Source organism: Rhinoraja longicauda, chromosome 15 (genome assembly GCF_053455715.1).
Source record: "Rhinoraja longicauda isolate Sanriku21f chromosome 15, sRhiLon1.1, whole genome shotgun sequence".
In the NCBI taxonomy this organism is placed as follows: Eukaryota; Metazoa; Chordata; class Chondrichthyes; order Rajiformes; family Arhynchobatidae; genus Rhinoraja; species Rhinoraja longicauda.
Window position 1 is genome coordinate 13337748 of NC_135967.1, and position 25658 is coordinate 13363405.

Below are 25658 nucleotides of genomic sequence, written 5' to 3' on the forward strand. Positions count from 1 at the left end.
TCCAGGTTTATCAGGGTTATAATTGGTCGAAGAACATTCCTCATCCCACCCTCTGTTCCCCAAATCCATGGAGAAAAACAAAGTCGTTTACTGCTACCAGCAATAGTCACCAGGAGTTGGAATTATGTGCTGATACCAGTTAAGAAAAGTAATGCGATCAGCAGTGAATCAGATACTGCTGCTGCTGAGTATTATGATTATGTGGTGAAGATTGATTCTTGGGAGAAAATACTCAAGGCTGGCGATGCTTCAGTACATAAAAACTAGAAAAACTCAAATTTATTCTTATTCTGCAAATTACCATTACTTGTAATCTAACCAAAGAATAAAAATAAAGCATTCATGTAGTTTTCCTTTTGACATTTCATAAAAATTTCACATCCTTTCCAAGCAGACCTGATTTATAGGAAATATCTTACAAAACAAAGACTTACTTGTTCTCAAAAGCCACAGTCAAAGCTTCTTCATGCACATCCTTCACAAATGCCTGTAAGAGATTTAAAAATATTGAGCACAAAATAAAGGACATCGATGAAGTTCGTGCACAGTTTATCAAGAGGTTTACCATGATTAATTAGTAAATATCGTTAGCGATCAAGCACCAATAAAGGCTCCTGCAACATTCAGATTACAGCTTAATGGTGTGTTGATTATATTAAAGTTAGCCAAGAAAGAGCAGAATACAGAGCTGGAGGAACTCAGCAGATTAGATAGCATCGGTAGAGGGAATAGACAGGCCATGCTTTGGGTCGGGGCCCTTCCTCAGATTCTGCACATTTCAATTAATCCACATATGCTGTCTGACCTGCCGAGTTCCTCGAGCACTGTGTTTTGACCAAGGTTCCAGCATCTGCTTGTCTCCTGATAATCAGGGTAGGTACATGTACAACAGCACAACTGCACGTACAACACTACTAAAGCATGATAAACATCCATAAGTGGGAAGAAAACCCTTTTAGTTATTCTTAAAAGCATACATCTAAAATCATCCAATGAAAAGAGCAACTGTCAACGACCTTATGTTCCCGGAGAAAGCCCATGGGCTCACAGGGAGAACGTACAAACTCCATACAGACAGCAGCCATAGTCAAGATGAAACCAGAGTCTCTGGTGCTGTAAGGCAGCAACTCTACCGCTCCACCACTATGCTGCCCTGGTATGTCTTGTATGACTCTGAATCACCATTCCCAACACCCCAGATCTAGCCTTCAGCAGATTCTGACTCTATGGTTCATCCAGAGGTTCTGGCTGGGGAATGTTTTTGTAGGCACATATTCATAAACTCTTTTTTTTTGTAAATTAAGTCAGTGACAAATATGGCTTATTTATTTAAGCTGCTGAGAAATCTTTGAACACGGCCCTATCCAAAGCTTCCAGGGCACGGGGGATTTCTCGGGGAACCCCTAGCAACCTCTAGCGGAACCCTAGTGTTCATTATCAGTCTATACATCGTTTATTTTCTTTATTTTTTTTAAAACCCGATTTCTCCGTTGGTAAATGCACTTTTGGCAAAGTGAAAAACACGGAAATCATGCAAAAAGCACGGAAAATGGATTTTAAAGACACGGAAAACCACAGAAACACGGAAAATTCACATGCCTGTTTAGAAAGGTTTTTGACAAGGCCCTGCATGGTAGACTACTCCAGAAAGTTAATATGCAAGGGATCTGTAGCATGGTGGCAAACTGGCTCTAGAATTGGTTGGGTGATAGAAGGCAGATAGTGGGTGGGTGTTTTTCCTGAATTGAAAAACTTTAACGTGCGGTGTACCACACGGATTTGTGCTACATTTTGTTTTTGAGATATAGCGTGGAAACAGAGACCATGGCTCACCGAGTCCATGCCAAACAACAATCACCCATATAACTAGTTCTATCCTAGACACTAGGGGCAGTTTACCTACAAACCTGGACGTCTTTGGAATTTGTTACTAGTGAGATATATAAACAATTGAATGAGAATGTAGTATGTAGGAAGTAGTATGACATTATGCACCCAAGAGCAGCAATTTCTGGTAGGGCACACTGAGTACATGGCATGGACCTTAGGATCACTGAAACAAGTTCATAACTCCCTGAAAGTAGCGACATAGGGTAATGAAAAAGACATTTGACATATTGGTTTGGCCTTATAGTTTAAGAATTGGGCCCCATGATGTAATTGTACAAAATGTTGCTCAGACCACACTATTATGTATTGTTCTGGTTGTCGCACTAAAGGAAGGATGTGGTTGCAGAGAGCAGGCAGAAGAGATTCACCAAGATGGTGCTTGGAACAGAAGGCAGATAGCCAATAGGGAGTGTATAGGAAGGATCTGCAGATTCTGGTATACACCAAAGATGCACACAAGATGCTGGAGTATTCAGTCAGGCAACATCTATGGAGAAAAGGAATAGGTGACATTTCAGGTCGAGAGGGGAGAATACCTGGAATGCGCCACCAGAGGTAGTGGAGTCAGAAACAATTACAAAAGTTTAAAAGGTGTTTGACAGGCACATGGATAGGAAAAGCGTAGAGGGTTACTGTTCTAATGCGAAAAAAGCGATTAGTGTAGGCAGGCATTACATTTGAAATGGTTGATGTGGGCCGAAAGGGCCTGTTGCTGTGCTGTAGGCTTTTATCATTCTTTACATGATTCATTGGATATATGCAAATGTAAGCACCAGTTAATGTCTTCAAAATAGTTTCAGAAAACATGGAAGGATAATTTACATGGAGCAAAAACAGAAAACATAAATAGCAATACCTGAAAAAACTTGAGCAACTCAATGGTCAGGCAGCATCCCCTGGAGAACATGGATTTGTGACGTTTCCGGTCGGGACCCTTCTTTAGACAGATTGAGGTGGATTATCTCTCTTCCATCCACCATCCCCCCCCCCGCAATGTCTGAAAAAGGGGCCCCGACTCAAAATAAAACACGAGGCATACTCTCCAGGAATGTTGTCTGACCCGCTGTATTTATTCTAGTAGTTTGTGCCCTTTTAAAATAAATCAGCATCTGCAGCTCCTTGTTCCTGCAAAACTTTAGGCAGATATCAAGGTACAATTTATTGGATTTGATTTACAAGAGATTTTTTTTTACCGCAGATCTAGAAACTGAAAATTTGACCCAAAAAAGGAGCAACAATAGCAAAAAAGACTAGATGGAAGATACATCAAAACCTATTTCTTCCTTTGTTGATTCTGCCAAACTAGTTAAAAATGGCAATTCAGCAAAAATTTGATATTTGGCAAAAAAGTATGAAAAAATGATTTTACACTAATAAAACTCAATCAAGCATTTGATATTCCAATTTTGGGCCAGAATGTAATATTCAGCAGAGGCAACCAAAATTGCACTGAACAAACTAATTATATTGATTACCAAGCTGCAATGTAAATTTGCTTTTCACAAATGGCAGAAAGGTTTTCCAGACCAAATCCCATGTCACAAGGTCAAATGTTTAAATTGGTTGATTCAACAATATGACTACCATTATTTGAACTTCCATCTTATAAAGTAAAGGTATAGTTGCCCAGAAGTCACTCCACCACTAGCCAGAATCCTGTTGATCTAAAGATAATGAGTACAAATTTCACCATGGCAGATGGGAAATTTAAATGAGTAATTTTTAAAAAGTTATCGTAAAAAGATCATTTTAAAAATGGGAACAATGAAGCTGCTGAAACGTAGACAAAAATTAATTTAATATACTTCGGGGAAGGAAATTTGATATTCTTAATCATACAGACTAATAAAATTAGCAGTGTGACTTTACATTGCTTCTTCAGTTTAGACTTGAGATACTGCGTAGAAACAGGTCCTTCGGGCCACTAGGTATGCGCCGACCAGCGATCACTCCATACAAGCTAGACGCCACCCTAAACGACACCATGGATCATCACTGGCTGCCTGCGCCCTACTCCGACGGATCTCCTGCCGGTGCTCGCAGGTATCGCACCCGCCAAGCTTCGCAGAGAGTTCTTCACTCATAGGCTGGTGTGCAAGGCCCCATCGGACGCCAAACATCCTTTGCACCACCTCGCCCAGTATTCACAGCAACTGGGACCTCAACGCCTGTCATCTCGTCACTCTTTCTCCCGTCATGCAGCGACCTTCTGTGGCTCCGGTTTCAACATATTAGGAGCATGGAGAACCAGCCGGGAACAGACATCGCAACCTCCTCAATTCACTGTCGCACCGAACACCACAGCCCCACCCGGCTCGGACATGTCCCGCAAAGATTGGGTCGCCCTGAACCGGCTCCGCACAGGGGTCGGCCGGTTCAATGCCAACATGCATCGTTGGGGGTTGCGTTCATCAGCAGCCTGCGTGTGTGGAGCAGACCAGCAAACAGCGCAGCACGTCATTTTCGGCTGCACTGTCCTCCCTCCCCCTGGTGGAGGGGTAGACCTCACGGCCCTTGACAACAGCACATTGCACTGGCTACAGTGCCTGGAGGGCGTTACATAACTTCTGCTGCCTCAAACGCAAGAAGAACCCCATACACTAGCACTATCCTACACACAAGGGACAACTTGCAGAAGCCAATTAACCTACAAACCTGTACATCTTTGGAGCATAGGAAGAAACCAGAGCACCTGGAGAAAACCCACGCGGGTTCTACAAACTCCGAATACCCAGCATCCGTAGACAGGATCAAACACGGGTCTCTGGCCGCTGTAGGCAGCAACTCTACCACTGCGTCACTGTGTCACCCCTTTGGGGCAACTGGGGTGAGGGCAATAAATGTAAGCATATCCTGTAAACAAATAAATATCAGTGCTACAGTAAGTGTATCAAAATTCTTCTTTTCATTGTACAGGCAACCCTCCGCATTACTGGGGCCGTGTCCCAGAAAACGGTCCGCACAAGACGCAATTTTCTGTATTGCGAGGCCGCATCATCTGAGCGTGTCAAGAAATGTGTTTGAAAAACGAAATTTTAATTTATTTGTTTATAAAAAAAATTCTGAGTGTAAATTTTATCCTACATTTCAAATATTTTGTAATGATTTTTGAGTTCCACATGGGTGAATTTTCATTACCTTACACACCCATCCATCAACTGATAATCTGGCCATCAGGAAATAAAAATCAGAATAATAAGGAAGCAGGCATGTGAGCGAGGTCAAAAAGAGAGGAAAAGAGCCGAGTGCTTGCACGAGGCGTACAACGGGGGCAATTTTAAAAAAAATTTAAAACGCAAAATTTTAAGATTTACACCCAAAAATTACCCGTTTCAAGCCTCTTTTAGTGCATTTCAACGTAAAAACAGATATTACAAAATGTGAATATGTTACTGTACACTAATAATATTTAAGTAAATTTGCACATTAATTGATAATCAGCCCAAAAAGGTGACAATTGGCTTTTCTGCTGTGTTTTATATTTTAACCCCGTTTTAATTAATTTAGTTATATAATCTTGCACTTAAATTTAATATTCACATTACAGTTCCACCACTGATTTTCTGGCACTCTTGGTTCCAGAGCTTTGCTAGTTTATCCAGCAGGCCAAGGAAGTCGCTTATGGGGATAGATTTGCTGAGCTGGAGTTCTAGAGCCCCGGCCGCAGGTTGCAAATTCAACCCACCGATCGGCCGTGGAAGTCCTGATGAGGTTGAGATTGGCTGCCTTGCCCAGCCTATGTGCCACATTTCCGGGGAGACTTCCAGGGCGCGCGGAGGGGTTTCTCGCAAAACCTCTAGCGGTCGAATTGACAAATTGGCCGTGAAAGTCCCGATGAGGTCGAGATTGGCTGCCTTGCCCAGCCTAGGTGCCACACCTTCGGGGAGATTTCTCGCGGAACCCTAGTGTTCATTACAAGTCTATATATCGTTTATTTATTGTTATTTTTATTTGGCAAAGTGAAAAGCGCGGAAACCATGTAAAAAAGGATTTAAAAAACGCGGAAATCCGAAGGAAGACTGTCATCCATATCATAGGGGGACAAAATGGTCTTTGCCTTTGTGCTGTAATGCATCAAAGTATACGTCCATATTTTCACATCAGGTTTACTTGAAATGAAACCAGATTGGATTGTGCCAGGGGAAGAAACTGAAACATGGAAAGTTTTTGTATGCTGCCTAGGTGAATTCTGCAGTAAGATTTGACTGGATTGTATGCAAACAAAAAGAATTTTGCTGTACACGTGACAATAAAGTATCACTGAATCATTAATGTTTTAAGTGATGAGAGTATTTTGACATGGGAATATAAATTACCCGTTAACAAAAGCCAAGATATTCCTTTTAATGATATAATGTTAAAAATATATACTCTACCTATCTGACAAATGATTATTGGAAAATTATACAATATATCCTGAATTAGGTGCAGAAATTTGTAATGACATGCAGAATCAGCGCATGAGACCCAGACATCTGTCTGCCATAAAAAAGTGTTTGTCATTCAAACATTCTTTTTTTTCAGCATCCGTGCCAATTTTTCCAATCAAAACCTTGCGATACTAATATAAAACTGGGCAGCAAAGAGAATTGTCAATTTGCAGATTTGCTGGACAATAGTAGCGAGTTATTGGCCAATCTTAATTCATCCAGCAAATCCTCAAATAAAAAGAAAATTGTTTCACTTTTAAAAATAATTTCGGCTAGATTTTCATTGGCATACATCAGATGTTCACATCTCTAACCTCTAACCTCATCTACTGCAGTCTGTGCTCCTCATGTGGCCTCCTTTACATCAGGGAGATCAAGCATAGATTACGCAATCTTATCGCCGAATACTTGCACTCGGTCGACCACAACCTTCTGGATCTCCAAGTTGTTGACCATTTTAACTCCCATTCCCATACTGACCTTTCTGTCCTGGGTCTCCTCCTCCACTGCCAGAGTGAGGCCACACAGACTGGTGGAACAGCACCTCACATTCTGTGGGGTAGTTACAGCTTAATGGACGAGCATTGAATTCCCCAATTTTGGGTAACTAACCGACAAACACCCCACGTTTTCCTCATCCCTCGTTCACCTTCCACCAGCTTCGCATCTCTTTTACCCGTATCTTATCTCACACCTTCTGTAATTTCATCTCAGGCCTTTGTCTCACCATTTGCAAATCAAAAACTCCTCTCACCGGTACCCACCCATCACTTGCCAGACTCTGTCCCGTCACCATCTTTCCTCCAGCTTTCACCCCTCCCCCACAATCAGTCAGAAGAAGGGTTGTCTATCCATGTTCTCGATAGATGCTGCCTGACCCACTGCATTATTCCAGCACTTTGTCTTTTTTGTAAACCAGCGTCTGCAGTTCCTTCCATCTATATTTCACAAGTGTCATCATCATGAAGCGATATTACGAAGTTGCATAATTGGTGCTACACCTGGCCCACCAGTCTCGTTCTTATCCATAATACAATGTACTCAAAAGTTCAAATAGACTTCAACACAGCCAATAAATCAACCCAAAGTTCCAAAATTGGCCCCTTTCACACCGAGCAAAGAAACAGAGGGGATGGCAAAACAATATTCTTTCTACACAGCATATTGTTGTCATCTAGAACACAATTCCCAAGAGGACAGTGAAAGAAGATTCTGTAGTGACTTTCCAAAGGGAATTGGATTAGTAAGGAATGAAAATTAGTTGTGTAGTAAAGATGACAAAAATAAACAGGATGGTGGGACTGGTTGGGTAGCTCTACCAGAGAGGCATGATGGACAAAATGCCTTCCTCTGCTGCAAGATCTTTTGAAACACTGAGCAACATTGGCAGCAGACAAAAGCAAACCATGCAGCACTTTAATGTTTAAAAGGCAACAACAGAAGACATTTCATCAAAAAGCAGGCCTTTGCCCGAGTGCTGACGTAAGCAGGGTGCAGGGTGACTTGGACAGATTGTGTGAGTGGGCGAATGCATAGCAGATGCAGTTTAATGTGGATAAGTGTGAGGTTATCCACTTTGGTGGTAAGAATAGGAAGGCAGGTTATTATCTGAATGGTGTCAATAGACAATAGGTGCAGGAGTAGGCCATTCGGGGTACTGATTGAGAATGATCAGCCATGATCACATTGAATGGTGGTGCTGGCTCGAAGGGCCGAATGGCCCTTTATTGTCTATAAATTTGTTTGAACCAGGTTCCAAATATATCCTCCCATGAAAAGCTACAAATTAACAGAAAACAATGATAAATTACTAAAAGGAAGAAACATTCCAGTTTTCATACAATGTCTAGATACTTGGCGTTTTCTTTCATTCTTTATCTTATCAATGTTCCAACTAAGTATCTAATTCTATTTCAGTGTTCTGTTTTTCTGTTAACTCATAGCTGCTTCTCAATGAAAATTCTGAACACAGCTTTCCTATCTCTTTTCATTCAGTATTGAACCGATCAGCTATTGCTCCAACAGCTTTGCATGTCCAGCGTTGGGCATCATGTCCAACGTGGTGTGTCATACTTTCCCCAATTTTAAAATGCATTTCTTTTGGTTTTGGTATTAGTAATTTTACGTGTATTTCAATTTTGTGAAGTAGAGCATGCAAACATTTCCAGGTGCAATGTTTTTATAGAAGCTAAAAGGAAGTTGCATTGACATGATGCCCTTCAAAGTCCTCGGGCATCTCACAAAACTTCACAGCCAATAAATTACTTTCAAAGATTATAGTTTTTCAACTAGCAATTTGCACACAGCAAGGTGCCACAAATAGCAAGGGAGATAAAGTAAATAACCTGTTGGTTGAGAACTGAATATTGTTCAAGGTACGAGAAGAACTCCCTGTTCTTTGAACAATGCAATGGGAACTTTAACAACAATCTGAATAGACAGACAGGCCTTGATTTAACACCACATCCAAAAAGAGAGCATCTCCAACATTGTGCACTCTTGTCACTACACTGAAAAATAACTTTTATCTGTAACATAAGTGAAAGTAACCCATTACGCTCAACATGAGTGAATAAATATTGACACTGATCCAAATAAAAGTCAGGCCAGATTACCAAAAGCTTGACTAGCAACAGGTTAAGGAGCATCAGAAGAAAAAATGGAAAACAGGAACACAATTGAGAAAATTAGTTCAGCTGAAGGCACAGCAAATTTGGAATTATTTCAACGTGACCCTCACACCAGTCAACTCTTCCTGTCCCCATCCCATTCTGTAGCCCTGCAACTCCTTGGTTCGCTCATTCCTCCCAACCATCCTGCTCCATTCCCAGCACTTTCCTCGCAACTGCAAGAGATGCAACACCTGTTCCTGCACCATCCAGGGATCCCGGCAGTTCTTCCAGGTAAGACAGAAGTTCCCGTGCAATTTTCCAACCTCGTGTACTGCATTCAGTACTCCCAATGTGGTCTCCTTTACATTGGTGAGATCAAACATAGACTCGGCGAAAGTTGTGCCGAACATTTGGCCTGCTGGATTTCCTGGTTGCCAACCATTGTAACTCTCCTTCCCATTTCAACCTTTGCCCTAGGCCTCCTACATTGCCAGAGTGAAGCCACATATAAACTGGAGGAACAGCACCTCATATTCCGCTTGGGTAGCTTACAACACAATGGTATAAATATTGAATTCTCCAATTTAACAGAAAACTAACGTGCTTATTTGTGCCTTGACAGCAAAAAGTATCCATAACAAATGTCCGTTTACAGTAGACTCAAGACAATCCACATTGTTATTAGTTGATAAGTTTGCCAAATAAAACTGCAAGTTAATTCCACTGATACCATTTGGGCTCCATAACAATGCTTTGAACCATGGCGATATGAACAACCTTGCTTGGAACAGAGGCAAACACTAGGTCAATAATCCAAGAATGTACATAATAGAACGGAAAAATGATAAACACTACTAACACACGGAATTGCACAAACAATAAATATCCCCCCCCACCAATACACATCTCACCCCACCCCAATATTTATTTGTAGGCAACTATCCAAATGCACAAGAGTTAAAACTACAACTGATGTGCTACAATGCTGAGAACTATATTCTAAACAATGTATGCAAAACAAAGATTTTTACTGCACTTTGGCACATGTGACAATAACAAGCCTAAAGGTAAAGTATAAACAAAATAAAATGCCATTAAAATTATTACAGTGGGGGGGGGGGGAATCCTCTATTCCACGCCTGTAAAGTCATCAACCCAAAACATTATCTGTTTCTCTCTTCAGACGCTGCCTGACTTGCCAAGCATTTCCAGTGGTACTTTATTTCAGATTCCCATTATCTACAGGATGTAACAATCTTTATTGTATGATCCCAAGATAATCATCCCTCCAATATGGAATTGGGAATCCATTCTGCTTTAACAAATGTTTGTACATCTCTCTAAAAATCCCAGCATCTGTTCAAAGTAAACACCAGTCTGTCTAGCCGTTATATCCTCTTAACTGAACTTCAAACACCACCAATTAACAGGAAAAGGAAAAATAAGTTCACTGTCATTGTTTGGTCACTATATATTATGCGATCTAAAATTACAACATCTTGAAACTTGGTTAAGAGAAGGCCAGCAGCTTCCCGGATGCCGTGTGTCTTCCCCAGATTCGGGCGCAGATGGCCAGCGTCTACCCAAGGTGCCCCCCCCCCCCAAGACGTGTAGACGCCCCCTCCCCCGAAGACTTACAGACGGCGAGTGTCCAACAAGACAGTCAGTGTCCAACACGTGCAGAGGGCCAGCATCATCCACCCGAGGCTCAGACGGCCACCGTCTCCTCCAATATGAGCCCGAGACGCACAGACGGTCGGCGCCTTCACCACGAGACACGCAGATGGCCGGTGTCTTCCCCCCCCCCCCCCGAGAAATGCAGACGGCTGGACGTCCTGCCCAAGACAAGTATATGGCTGGACGTCCTGCCCAAGACAAGCAGACCACTGGACGTCCTGCCCAAGTTGCGCTGACGGCCGTTCTTCCCCCCCCCCCCCCCCCCCCGAGACATGCAGATGAGTGGTCTAGACAGTCAGTATCTCGTTCAAGATGTACAGCATCATCCGCCCGAGACACGCAGACAGCCAGTGTCCGCCCGAGACAAGCAGATGAATATAGAGGTGTATAAAGTGTAGTGATGGGGAATAGATAGGATGAATGAGTAATCTTTTACCCAGAGTTGGGGAATGAACAACCAGAGGACATAGATTTAAGGGGGGGGGGGGAGATTTAATAGGAACCTGAGAGTCAACATTTTTCACACAGAGGGACTGGGTTTATGGAACGAACTGCCAGTGGAGGTAGTTGAGACAGGTACTATAACAGCATTTAATAGACTTTAGACTGACACATGGATGGGATAGGTAAAGAGGGATATGATCCAAACGCAGGAGGGTGGGACTAATGTAGATGGAACATGTTGGTCAGCGTGGGCGAGTTGGGCCGAAGGGCCAGTTTCCACGCAGTCTGACTCCAAGACACACAAACAATGAGCATCTATCTCCAAGACGCTCAGACAATGAAGAAGCGCCAGGCAGGCAACGGAGTGTAAACACAAAGGGGACGGGGTCTTGGTCGGCAGCCAGGGGGGCGAAGAGCAGCCACAACACGGGGGAGAGGTCTCCATCGCCCAGGGCAGGGCCTTCGTGTGAAGGGGCGGCGGAGATGGAGGGGACATGAAGGAGCCGAGGCGAGGGCCCAGCCTGACCGCCCATCGAGCCCAACGTACCCACCCGGCGGCCCGGCTACAGCCGACGGCGCGGGGGGGAAGGAGGGTGGAGGCACCGGGATGAGATGGGAAGGGGGGGTGAATGAGCAGCGACCGGCGCGCCTACCTTGTAGAAGGCTCCGTTCGAGCCGCGCACCTCCACCATCAGATCCTCCATCTTGGCCGCGCCAGGTGCAGTCTGGGAGCCGCGCGGGCGCGCCCCAACAACGACGCTCCCGACCGACGCGCGCTCCCGCTCCCAACCGTGGAGTGGAAGGGGGGGGTGAGCGCGCCCCCGATATGTCCCACGCCCCACACACGAGCGCGCGCTCTCCTCTGCTCTGCTCTCCCCGCCGGGATCCGCGCGCTCTCGCACGGCGACCGTTGGTCGTTGGCCGGGTGTGTGTGCGCGAGCCTTTTTTTAAAAATCGGGGCTGTTTTTTTCTTTTGACGCCAGTCAAAAAAAAAATCTCTCTTTCGCCACTTCTTCCCTCCTTCTTCTCTTGCTCCCGCCGCTAAACCAGTGACATGTTTCTTGTTTGACCGTGCGAGCAATAAGAAGAAATGATTTAAAAAAAGATAAAATCCCTTCCCTCAGGCTCCCAAATGGCGCGCGTTGCCGCCGGCCCGCCAGTGCGGTGGGTGGGCACTCACTCCCCCGGGTAATTGACGGATGGGCGGACCAATGCGAGGCGCCGACACGGCGCGGGTGGGCCGGGTCTACGCCGGCCGGGTGGGAGGCGGCCGCGGGTTGGCTGGCGGCGGAGCGGGAACAGGGGGGCGGGGGGGGGTGTTGGTCCCCGGAGCGGGCTGTTGCCGCTCAGTTTACGGCGACAGGCGGTCGGGAACGGAGTTTTGAGCTCGCTGCGGGACGTGAGTCTCCACACCTCGCACAGAAAACATCCACAAAGCGATTAAAAAAAGAGTCTCGACCCGAATGGTCAACCATATCATCTGTCCAGAGATGCTGAGTTACTCCAGTATTTTGTATCTATCTCGGTGACTGTAAACCAGTACCTACAGTTCCTTCCCCACACAAAACCTGCTTCGTTCCTGCTGCTCCGATTATTCGGTTTGCACACTGTCCAATGCATCAATGCAATCAAGTCAAACTCCAGTACAATAGAGAACAAAAGGGAGGATACAGAGTGCATACAGAATATAATTCTCAGCTTTTTGCACCACCTTTCCCCTCATGCATCTCCCGAGATCAAATTAACTTAAATCCATAAACGTTTTTTTCCTTTCAGGTCTTGAAAGTCATTCTTATATATTCCTATTTTATATGAAACATGGATACCCTAAAAACTTCTATAAGGTTTAATATTATGTGTAGCAAGGTAAAGTGAAAAGTTTTATTTTGCATACTATCCAACCAAATCAGATAAGATCTAGTGATCCTCAGATGAACTCCCAGTGCAGATGGGAGCTCCCGGTGAGCACTGTGCAGTCATGCTGGACCGAAACTCCAGCGTGGAGCCGATCAGGACCAAGCCCTCCGCCAGCAGAACAAGGCGAGAAGCGCCATGCGTGCAGCGGGAATATCCTGGAGGCCGTCGTGGCCCATAGACTGAGAACCCCTCCAGAAGGTCCAGCTCGCCCGACGCTGACCGGCGATTCGCCCGGCAGGTCCGCCTCGCCCGCCGCAACATTGGACCCGCGTCGCAAAGCAGAACCCGCTTCGTCGGCGCAGTCTACCTGCCACAGACCGGGGACTCACCGCCATTGACAGAACCTGCGTACCGGAATCCGCCTGGAAGGCCTGACTCGCCCTCTGCGGATGGAGGACCAACGGGAATCTATCTCGTGGGCCGTTAAGTAGACCGGCTGCGGGAGGGTGTTCACGGCCCTGATGGAGAGGGCTGCTGGTGGCCTTGCAACAGCCTGAGGCTACGCTAGAGTGGCTGCCACTCCAAGAGGACGAGCACATGGATGAGACGCGGCCTGTAGTTGCGGAGGACACAACAGCTACGCTTGGCCAGGCTGGCCCCGCAACACCTGGGCTTGTGTACACTTGTACTTGTATACAAAAATGAATTTCACTGTACCTCGTTACATGTGACAAACAAAGTACTATGCCATACAATAGAGGAAAAGGAAGGATACGGAGTGCAGAGTGTAATTCATATATCATATATATGCAGCCGGAAACAGGCCTTTTCGGCCCTCCAAGTCCGTGCCGCCCAGCGATCCCCGTACATTAACACTATCCTACACCCGCTAGGGACAATTTTTACATTTACCCAGCCAATTAACCTACAAACCTGTACGTCTTTGGAGTGTGGGAGGAAACCGAAGATCTCGGAGAAAACCCACGCAGGTCACGGGGAGAACGTACAAACTCCTTACAGTGCAGCACCCGTAGTCAGGATCGAACCTGAGTCTCCGGCGCTGCATTCGCTGTAAAGCAGCAACTCTACCGCTGCGCTACCGTGCTCAGCTTTATCGCACCACCTTTCCCCTCATAGTTCATTCTGATGCATCTCTCAGGACCAAATTAACATCAATCCATAAGCTTTTATTTCCTTTCAGATATGGAAAGTTATTTTTAATTGCACGTATGAAACACGAATAACCTAAAACTGCTTTAAGGTTTATTATTTTCACATGTACCAAGGTAAAGTGAAAACCTTTATTTTGCATGCTATCCAATCAAATCAGCAGATACCTTGTACACAATTAAGATCTGGTCAACCTCAAGTGAGCTCTCAGCGACTTCTGCGCCAGTGCAGATGGGAGCTCCCAGCGAACACTGCAATCTTGCCAGACTGCACCCAGCTGCCGGCGTGGAGCCGACCAGGACTAGGCTCTCCACCAGCTGAGTGAGGAGAGATACCGTGCGCAAGGCGGGAATATCCAGGGGAGCGCTGTGGCCCATAGACCGAGAACCCGCCCGAAAGGTCCAGCTCACCCACCAGATACCGCATTGCAGATTAGAACACACCTGGTAGGCCCTAACCTGCCCGTCACAGACAGATTGAGGATCCTCAGGAAACTACCTGGAGGGCTGGTCAGCAGACCGGCTGCGAGACAGCGTGCATGCCCTCGACGGGGGAGTGGGCCGTTGGAGGCCCTGCAACAACCTGGGTCTCCGCTGGAGTGGGTGCCGCTCCAAGAGGCCGAGCACGTGGACGGAGCGCGGCCTGCAGCTGCGGAGGACACAACAGCTACGCTTGACCAGGCCGACACCGCAACGCCTGTGCTTATGTACACTTGTGCTGAATTCTTCTTCTGATACTTGTCCTGGATTGTATACAAAAATGAATTTCACTGTATCTCGGTACATGTGACAAACAAAGTTTGGACTGGACCGAGCGCTGCTCCAAGAGGTCAAGCACGTGGACCGGACGCGGCATACAGGGTGGAGCAGCAGTGGAGGACAGCACGGCTATGCACTTACAACTGTTTCTTAAAAATTGCGCCAAACTGGCGACTGTATACTATCTCAGTGTATCACTACTATACACTATACTGTATTTGAGATGATTATCTAATATGTATCTAAGTACAGTGAAAAGTACTGAAATATATACAAAAATGAATTTCATTGTGTCGATACATGTGACGAATAAAGTACCATCCCATACAAAAAAGCAAAAGCCTGGATACAGAGTGCAGAATATAATTCTCAGCTTTATAGCACCTCTTTCGCCTCATAGTTCATTCTGATGCATCTCTAATGACCAAATTAACTTAAATCCAAAAACATTTCTATTACTTTCAAATTTTGAAAGCCATTTTTAATTGAATATATTAAACACAATACTCCCAATGTTGAAACAAAGAACTGCAGATGCTGGTTTATACCAAAGATAGGCACCAAAGTTCCTGACATTCCCGGCAACCAGCGGGTCAGGACACTCCCAGCGACCAGCATGCTGGGACAACGCCAGAAAGCAGGCCTGGCTCACTGCTACAGACCAATGAGCGAGTTCTCGCCGGCTGTAGTCAGAGGAACATCTGCCACGGATCGATGACAGGATCCACCCAGTATGCCCAGATCACCACCACGGACTCCGAAACGGTCCGAGACACCGGCATCGACATGAAGCACACTGCAGAGAGCAAGGAGGTACCAAAAGCGAAGTGGACGGCAGAGAGTAAGGTGGACCGTCAAGCACAATGGTGTGGACCCGGCATGGGACCACCGAGAGCAAAAGGGGACCTGGCGTGCAGCAGCCGAAAGCAAAGGGGGACCCAGCGAGAGGAGGCCTGCTGTCACGTGCGGAAGCAGGCAGTAGATAGAACTGTTCGGTATTCTTGTAACTGTCGGCACCAACATGTGGCTACACTGTACTGCTTAGGTTGCATGCAAACCAAAGCGATTTGTTGTCCCTAGGTACCATCGGTGTATGTGACAATAAAGTATCATTCATTCAAAGTGCTGGAGTAACTCAACGGGTCAGGCAGCATCTCTTAAAGAAAAAGGATAGGTGAAATTGCAGGTTGGGACTTCTTCTGACACCCTAAAACTGGTTTATTATTAATTTATTATTATGTGTACCAGGGTACAGTGCAAAGCTTTATTTTGCATGCTATCCAATACAATCAGATAATACCATATCTCTCTCTCTCTCTCTCTCTCTCTCTCTCTCTCTCTCTCTCTCTCTCTCTCTCTCTCTCTCTCTCTCTCTCTCTCTCTCTCTCTTCCCCCCCCACCTCTCTCCCTCTCTCTCCATCTCCCTCTCTCTCTGGACCAATATTAACAAATCTATAAACCTTTATTTTCCAAGTAGTGCATTTTTAATTGCACATTTGAAATTTCAAAATATAGCAGCAATTTCATTTATATGGGTTTGAGCTACACTTTGGATCTTATTTTCGAGACCTCACCTAGACTTGATATCTCCATCTGTGGATTATCAGCCAACCACTCTGCTACAGCCTTTCTACAGTGAAAATTTTTATTCGCAATAGGCAGAGCAAAGGAGAAGACACAAAGTGCAGAATCTACCTTGGTTTCTGCCCAAACACGGGACTCACCCAATAGGCCCGCTGCAGTGGTGGATCTGCCTGATAGGCCATGGACTCACCCGCCGTGGACGGTGGGTCAATGGGCCGGAACCCACCTGGAACGCCCGGCTCGCCCTATGAGGATTGAGTACCCCCGGGAACCCACCGATAAGCAGGCTGCGGGAAGAAGTGTTTGGCCTCGATGGGGAAATGGGCCGCTGGAGGCCTTGCAACAGCCTGGAGCTCTGCTGGACCAGGCCGAGCCATGGACCGTATGCAGCTTACAGTGGTGGAGCAGCACTGGAGGACACCACAGCTACGCTTGGCCAGGCCGATCCTGCAACGCCGCCTGCAAGGTCAGACTGGGAATGGGAGGGGGAGTTGAAGTGCTCGACCACCGGGAGATCAGTTTGGTTAATGCGGACTGAGCGCAGGTGTTCAGCGAAGCGATCGCCGAGGCTGCGCTTGGTTTCGCCGATGTAAATAAGTTGACATCTAGAGCAGCGGATGCAATAGATGAGGTTGGAGGAGGTGCAAGTGAACCTTTGTCTCACCTGGAAAGACTGTTTGGGTCCTTGGATGGAGTTGAGGGGGGAGGTAAAGGGACAGGTGTTGCATCTCGTGCGGTTGCAGGGGAAAGTGCCCGGGGTTGGGGTGGTTTGGGTAGGAAGGGACGAGTGGACCAGGGAGTTACGGAGGGAACGGTCTCTGTGGAACGCAGAGAGGAGAGGGGATGGGAAGATATGGCCAGTGGTGGGGTCCCGTTGTAGGTGACGGAAATGTTGGTGGATGATTTGTTGGATCCGCTGGCTGGTGGGGTGGAAGGTGAGAACGAGGGGGATTCTGTCCTTGTTGCGAGTGGGGGGAGGGAGAGCAAGAGCAGCGCTGCGGGATGTAGAAGAGACCCTAGTGAGAGCCTCATCTATAATGGAGGAGGGGAAGTCCCGCTTCTTGAAGAACGAGGACATCTCTGAAGCCCTAGTGTGAAACACCTCATCCCGGGCGCAGATGCGGCGTAGACGGAGGAATTGGGAGTAGGGGATAGACTTTTTGCAGGGGACCGGGTGGGAAGAAGTGTAGTGCAGATAGCTGTGCGAGTCAGTGGGTTTATAGTAAATGTCCGTCACTAGTCTGTCTCCTGTGATGGAGATCGTGAGGTCCAGAAACGGGAGGGAGATGTCGGAGATAGTCCCGGTATATTTGAGGGCAGGATGGAAATTGGAGGTGAAGTGTATGAAGTTAGTGAGTTCTGAATGGGTACAAGAGGTAGCACCAATGCAGTCGTTGATGTAGCGGAGGTAGAGTTTGGGGATGGCCGGGTACAGCAACGGCTGCGACCTGCTTCTGGGCGGTGGAGCGTCGCGGGTCGACACGTTCGCTGGGGGTGGCCCGAGGGGGCCCGGGCAAGTGGCGGTCAGCCCGGTCAGCGGATGGCCGGGGAGGACGTGGGCGGCGGTGGTCGGGAAGGTAGGCGGCAGCGGTGAAGAGGTCCGGAAGGTCGGCGGCAGCGGTGAAGAAGTCGGGAAGGTCGGCGGCAGCGGCGGTGAAGAGGCCTCGGACGTCGGCGGCAGCGGACCCGGGGAGACGGTGGAGGTCGGCGGCGGCAGCCTCAGGTAGACCTCGGCAGTCGGCGGTGGCGGCCCTGGGGGGGGCGGTGGAGGTCGGCGGCAGCGGCGGTGGAAGCCTCAGGTGGTCCTCGGCGGCAACGCCACAGGGAGGCGGTGGAGGTCGGCGGTGGTCGCAGCGGCCCCGGGGAGGCGGTGGAGGTCGGCGGCAGCGGCCTCAGGTAGGCCTCGGCAGTCGGCGGTGGCAGCCCCGGGGAGGCGTTGAGGAGCGGTACTGCACCTGGTGGCAGCAATGGCATCGCGGGACTCGACCTCGTGGTGTGCGGGCCGGCGACGCGGAGCAGCGGTGGAGCTCCGGGCCTGCGTGTGGTTGAGTCACTGCCGAGGAGTGTCGGTGCAGGCAGCCGTCTGGAGGCGGGTGAGATTGCGAGCCTTGGTGAAGTCCAGGTAGGTGAGGAATCGTGTGTTGAGGGCACGGATCCGGCGAAGAATACAGTTGGGGCCCGTTGCAGGTGTGGGTTAGTGAGGCCCGGAGCTGTGGGAGAGTCAGAGCGAGGGCCTGCTGGTGTCGGTGCATCCCAGCCAGGGTACAACGCAGAGCTCGGAAGGAAAATTGTTCAGAAAAGTGGGAGATGGACTGTTGGAGCCGGTAGTCCGGGTTGGGTCCGAATTGAAAGGTCTGAAAATGGAGCTGGAAACCACGAGGCAGAAAATGGAGGTGCAGGCAAGTCCCAAGAAAGCAGATGTGGCTGTGGTAGCGAGTCTGGGTCAAGATGTGGTCGTAGAGTAGGAGGGCAGGAGAAATCACAGAGGGCGAGCAATGAGAGAGCATGTTGCTAAACTCTCGTCGAAGAGAGGAGGAGAACTTCTTCAAAGTGGACATACCTTGAGGAGAAATCGCAGTGGAGCAACAAAATAAAACCAGGGTTTTATCTTCCTCACCCTCAAGGTTGGCTCAGTGAGATGACCCCAGGGCACAAAGTTTGATGGTGGTTGGGTGAGGAGAGGGATGAGAGTTCCCTGTAGAATCTGGATGAAGGCGATGGTTGTAGTCTATATGCGCTATACTGTACACCAGTAGACATTCAAGAGTGTATTTGTCAACATGCTGAATCTTCTCAATGTTCTAAGAAAGTAGGAGAATTGATGGGCTTTCTTTGTGATTGCTGGATCAAGGACAGATCTTCAGAGGTATGCAGACCCAGGAATTTGATGTTTATGACTCTCTTCACCACCATATCGTCAATGAAGACTGGTTTGTTGGTCCTTGCATTCTTCTTCTAAATTTAACAATCAGTTCCTTGGTTTTGCTGATGTTAAGAGACAGGTGTTTGTTCTGGCACCATTTGGTCAGTCAATCCATTTCCCTCCTATACTCTGACTCGTCACCATCTATAATTCATCCAACAACGGTGGTCTTGTCGACAAATTTTAATATGGAGTTGTAACTGTGTCCAGCTACATAGTTATGAGTATAGACTGAGTAGAGCAGGGGGCTGAACACACAGCCTTGAAGATAGGAGTGGATATGGCATATAACCAACCTCTCAAAGCAATTTTTCACCACTGACGTGTGTGTCACCGGTCAGTAATTATTGAGACATCACCTATTATTGTCACAGTATTATTGATGCTCTTTTAAAGATGTCCACACAACCTACAGGCAGTTGATCAGGACAGGATTTGAGATAACAACTAGGTATGCCTCTGCATTTTTCTCGATGCCTCTGTTCTGTCCATGTGATGGTTGGAGAAACCTTTGGGCTGGAGGGCTGAGTCTGGGGAGTTAGAGGAGGCCCATATCGCTGTGACACAGAGCACACAGCATTCCCCTATCTCACTTTGATAAAGCAGCCTCGCCCTTAAGTCCTCCACTTTATGTTCTAGTGACTGAACATTTGCCAGTAGAATGGTGCGGAGTGGGTCATAATCCCCTGTAATTCATTTTTACTTGCGAGCCCTTCCGTTGGCCATGTTTCCAGACACAATGGAAGCCTCCCTGGTGTTTACTGACACTTGCTATAAGTGCAATCCTCTGTGAGCTGGGGATTCCCATCATAGCCGGGATGGACCAACGGGCCACAGGACAGAAGGAAGACTGACAGGCCATGGCCTGTAGAGGGAAGCTGTCCAGCCCAGCACCCGCTCGTTCGCCGAAGATTGGAAAACCAGACAGGAGATGGAGGAAGCCAGCATGTGCAAGGGCCAATCAGAGTGCAAACCGGGGTTTTATCTTCCTTGCCAGGTATACCATCAGGTCCAAAAGCTTTGCAAAGGTTCATGCTCCTGAAGGATTTTCTGACGTTGACCTTGGTAACAGACTACAATATCATCAGGGGAAATGGAGGCCCTGGACAGACCATCAGTGTTCTCCCTATTGTAATGTGTATCGAAAGCATTGAGCTTGTATGAGAGTGATGATTAGCTGTTGCTTCAGGCACCCCTGGTTTCACCTTCCAGGAAATGATGGCACGCAAGTCTTACCACAGCTACCGAACATCCGTCACATCACCCAGCTTTGAGTGGAATTCCCTTTTAGCCTTTTTGATGGTCTTACCAAGGTCATATTGATCATATGGTGCTGTAGGACACATGCTGGTGGTAGTTAGGGAATTCTTTCTTCAGACTGACTTTGTTGGTTCCCAGCCTGCGATGGGAAAAGTGTACTTGTATGCCGTATGGTGTTTGTTGTTCACTGTGTGCAACGGCTCCAGTGCTAGACAAAAGTCTGCCTGGGATGGAACGCGGTCATGATGATCGAGGTGAGCAGCGTGGCCGGGAGTGTTCCCCGCGATAGGGGGGGCAAGTCCTCCAATAGGCCCAAGCCCTCCAGTAAGCCCAGTTCACCCAATGAGGACACCGATGGGACCCACGCCGCGAGAGTGAGGAGTGAATCGCCAGCAACCTCCGTGAGCGAGGAGATTGTCGAGGAGCGAGGAAGGCTGTTGGAGAGTGAGGAAGGCCATCGGCGGGCAAGGAGGTGCGAACAAGAGCAGAGGGTGATCGAAGAGCCGTTGGAGAGGAGGGTTGTGGGAGTGCTGTCGGAGAACAATGAGGGCCGTTGGAGAGCGATGAGGACTTCGAGAGTGAGGAAGGCCGTCGAGAATGATGGGAGACCCGGTGGGGGGGAGGGAGCACTAAGAATGAAAGAGAGTGGGTGGACGGAGGGGCAGTCATGCTGTCGCATGCTGGGCAAGCAATAGATGGGTATGTTCGGTGAACTTTTGTAACTTTGTCAGCACCAAAATGCGGCGATACTTGGCGCTAAGTATCAACTAGCGATACTTAGGTGAGGTCTGCTACATGATTTTGGTCGGTTGTGTGCAAAACAACGCATTTCGCTATTCTTAGGCACATGTGACAATAAAGTATCATTGAAATAAATCATTGAATGCCCTTGAGAAGTAAAGAGGCGGCACTTCACTGCCAGTTGTTCCAGATGCGGAGCAGTGGTTGGGAAGGACAGCTACATCTGAGCACCACGGAGTTTACCATGATGCAAATACCAGCGTCTTTCCATTTCTCCGATGCCTCTGTTCTGTCCATGTGATGGCTGGACAAACGCAAGAGCTGGAGGGCTGAGTCTAGGGAGTTGGGGGTGAGCCATGTCTCTTTGATAAAGCAGCCTTGCCTTTTAGCCCTCTATTTTATAGTGACTGAACATTTGCCAGTAGAATTGTTGGAGTGGGTCATAGTCCCCTGTGTCTCATTCTAACTTACAGGCCTGCCCATTGGCCACGTTTCCAGACTTCCAGAATGGAAGTCACCTGGCTGTTTACCTGCATTGTACCTGTTGTAAGTGCAATTCTTTGTGAGCTGGGGTTCCCATTGGAGCCAGGAAGGACTGGCAAGCCAAAGGACAGCAGGAAGGACTGATAGGCCATGGCCTGGGAAGGGAAGCCGCTAAGTCCGGACTCTGCTCATTGCCAGAACACTGGAAAACCGGAGAGGAGGATAGCGGGAATGATGACGGTAGAACAAGAGCAAGGGCCGGTAAGAGACGGATGCGGGGTTTTATCTCCGGCGCCCTTAAGGTCAGCTGCAATAGGCGATCCTGGTGCAAAAAGGTTGATGGTGGCTGGGTAAGGAGAGGGACAATAGTTTACTATACAATCACTGAGGTGAGGGTGAGGCGATTGGTGGCGGTTGGAAGCAGCAGCCTGGGGCTCGTCTGGATCGTGCGCTGCTACAGGAGACCAAGGGCGTGGACTCGTATGGACTTTAAAAATGGATCCAAAACTCTTGCATGCTATCGTAGGGGACTACTATACACTTTGATAATCGGGGATTGTGCTTTGCTATGGCAATACTTTACTGAAATGCATGCAAAAAAAAGAATTTTACTGCACTTTGGTACATTTATAATGAAGCGCCATTGCAATACCATCGGGGCAATGGAGGCCCTGGACGGACCATCTGTGTTCTCCCTATTGGAATGTGTATCGAAAGCATTGAGCTCGTCTGGGAGTGATGCTTCGTTGTCGCTTCAGCTGCCCCCTGGTTTCACCTTCAAGGAAATGATGGCACGCAAGTCTTATCACAGCTACCGAACATCCGTCTCATCACCCAGCTTAGAGTGGAAGTCCCTTTTAGCCTTTTTGATGGTCTCATTGTTCCTGTGGTGCTGTAGGTCATATGCTGGAGGTAGTTAGGGAATGATTTTCTCAAACTGGCTTTATTGGTCCCCAACCAAGCGACTCTTGCATGCTGTCGCAGGGGACTACTTCTATACACTTTGATAACCGGGGATTGTGCTTAAGTAAGGGAATACTTTATTGAATTACGTGCTACAAAAAAAAAACTCTATGTTCTCTAGGTGACAATAAAACGCCTTTGACCATTGATTCCCCTGCACTTGGGAATTCAATACTAGAAAATATATTTCATTCATTTTCTTGCTTCAGTTCCTGGTGATCCAGATGCTAAATCATTAAGATTTCCAACAGTCGTATAGTGGATTATTGGACTTTTACTGTATGTTAGTGGTCAGGCGGATAGAATAATAATGTGGGAAAATGTGAGGTTTTTCACATTGGACGGAAAAATTAAAAAGCGTCTTATTATGTAAATGAAATGAGATTATCAACTGTACAAACACAGAAACAGCAAGTCATCAGGCTGATTATTGTCTCGTGTACCAAGGTAAAGTGATAAACTTTATTTTGCATGTTATCCAATGAAATCAGATAATTCCTTGTACACAAATACGATCTAGTTAACCTCAAGTGAGCTCCCGGCGAGTGCAGTGCCAGCGCAGAAGGGAGTTTCCGACGAGCACTGTGCAGTGTTGGACTGGGCAAAGCCACCATCGCGTAGTTGACCGGGCCCAGCCTCCAACAGAGCGAGGAGAAGTGCGTGCGGCGGGAGTATCCCCAGAGCGCTGTGGCCCGTAGATCGAAGACCTGCCCGATGATCCAGGTCTCCTGCTGGAGACCGCCAGGACTCGCCCGCTGCGGTCGTGGATCCTCGTCGCAGAGCAGAACCCACCTGTTTGCCCAGCCCACCCGCCACAGACCAGGTACTGTGCTGCCAAGGACAGAGGAACCATAGACTGGAACCCGCCTGGAAGACCCAGGCGTGGATTCACTGTGGATTGAGGACCCACGCGAACCTACCTGATAGGCCGGTAAGCAGACCGGTTGCAGGATGGTGTGCATGACTTCGACAGGGGATTGGACCGCTGGATGCCCTGCAGCAGGCTCGGCTGGACCGTGTACCACTCCAAGAGGCCAAGCATGTGGACCAGATGTGGCCTACAGCAGTGGAGCAGCGGCGGAGGACACCAAGGCTACGCTTGGCCAGGCCGGCCCTGCAACGCCGCTGGGACAACAGACATTCTTGGTCAAATCAAGATCCCTGCACTTGCAACAACTGGGGCTTGAAAGTGGCGCCAAACTGGTGTCAAGGATAAACAAGGAATAGCTTGGAGCAGCTTGGTCAAGGAAGGAACGACGCAAAGAGACATCGAAAGACAGTGAGGAGCAGAAGGGAACAAGAGGAGCAACAACAAATAACTGAACGTGTGAGGATCAACGAGAAAGAACACAAAACAGAAAGTGACAGGTACTAAAGAAACTTTTTGATTGAGGTTTATTTTATTTCAAGAAAATAAGTTGCCATTTTCATCTAATGCTTTCGTGTTCATTAATAAGTACGTTTTTATTTAGAATTTATAAATATATACATCCTGATATTTCTATATTTTTTCGATCATGCCAAGAGGAAGCAAAAAAGTCGCAGCTTGGTCAAGGAAGGAACGATGCAGAGACATCGAGAGGCAATGAGTAGCAGAAAGGAACAAGAGGAGCAACAAGAAATAAATGAATGTGTCGAGGATCATCGAGAAAGAACGCAAAACAAAAAGTGACAGGTACTAAAGAACATTTTTGATTGAGGTTTATTTTATTTCAAGAAAAAAAAAAAGCTATTTTGATCTAAAGCTTTCGTGTTCATTAAGTAGGTTTTTATTTAGAATTTATAAATATACATCCTGATATTTCTATATTTTTTAGATCATGCCAAGAGGAGGAAGCAAACAAGTCGCAGCATGGTCAAGGAAGGAACGACACAGACACATCGAGAGGCAGTGAGTATCAGAAGGGAACAAGAGGAGCAACAAGAAATAAAGGAACGTGTCGAGGATCATCGAGAAAGAACGCAAAACAGAAAGTGACAGGTACTATAAAACCTTTTTGATTGAGGTTTATTTTATTTCAAGAAAATTGCCATTTTCATCTAATGCTTTCGTGTTGATTAATAAGTAGGTTTTTATTTAGAATTTATAAATATACATCCTGATATATTTCTATCTTTTTAAAATCAGGCCCAGAGGAGGGAGCAAACGAGTCAAAGCATGGTCAAGGAAGGAACGACGCAAAGAGACATCGAGAGGCAGTGAATAGTAGAAGGGAACAAGAGGAGCAACAACAAATAACTGACGTGTCGAGGATCATCGAGAAAGAACGCAAAACGGGGACAAGAGATGCGACAACAAAAAACTGAACGTCTTGAGGGTCAACGAGAAAGAATGCGAAACAGAAGGGAACAAGAGACGCAAGAAGAAAGAACTCAACGTCTCGATGATCAACAAGGAAGTACGCAAAACAGACACTGACAAGTTAATAACATAAATCTTTAACGTTCAAATTGTTATATTTTGAGTTATTCACGATTTTGACTTTAATAAATTCCTTTTCCACTTGCTGTGGTCGTCAGCCACACCTGCGCAGTAATGCATCCGAGTTACACGTCACAATGGAAACCCAACGGGCAGGAAAGGCCGCACCGTCGCCAGAGATCCCCTAAGAGTGGAGGAGGGGGGATTGAGTGGGGGGAAGGGGGAGCATTTTGGGGGGAGGAGGGGGGTTCAGGGGGGATGCAGTGCAGGAGGGTGCTAGACCAATGGAGAAAAGAGAACAACATTTTAAAGAGAAATTATGATTTTCATTGATGGAGTGGCTGAGGGGGGTGGAGTTTGTGAGTGGGGGAGGGAGGGAAGGGATGGAGTGGCCTTTTTTATTTTACGTAGGATCTCTATTTCATTGAGATTCTTTTTTTTTTA

General features: G+C 47.2%; 1 protein-coding gene across 2 annotated transcripts in view; it reads right to left on the reverse strand.

Annotated features, from left to right (window-relative positions):
- The window catches only part of fmr1 (fragile X messenger ribonucleoprotein 1), a 45306-nt gene extending 33080 nt beyond the window's left edge, over positions 1 to 12226 (reverse strand). For both annotated transcript variants that reach the window (XM_078412206.1, XM_078412207.1), the window contains exons 1-2: positions 11707 to 12226; positions 435 to 487 (exon numbers count right to left, since the gene is read on the reverse strand). In XM_078412206.1, coding sequence (XP_078268332.1) covers positions 435 to 487; positions 11707 to 11757 — 104 coding nt within the window. In that variant the 5' untranslated portion in view covers positions 11758 to 12226. The remainder of the gene's footprint in view (positions 1 to 434; positions 488 to 11706) is intronic.
- Positions 12227 to 25658: the final 13432 nt, after the last annotated feature.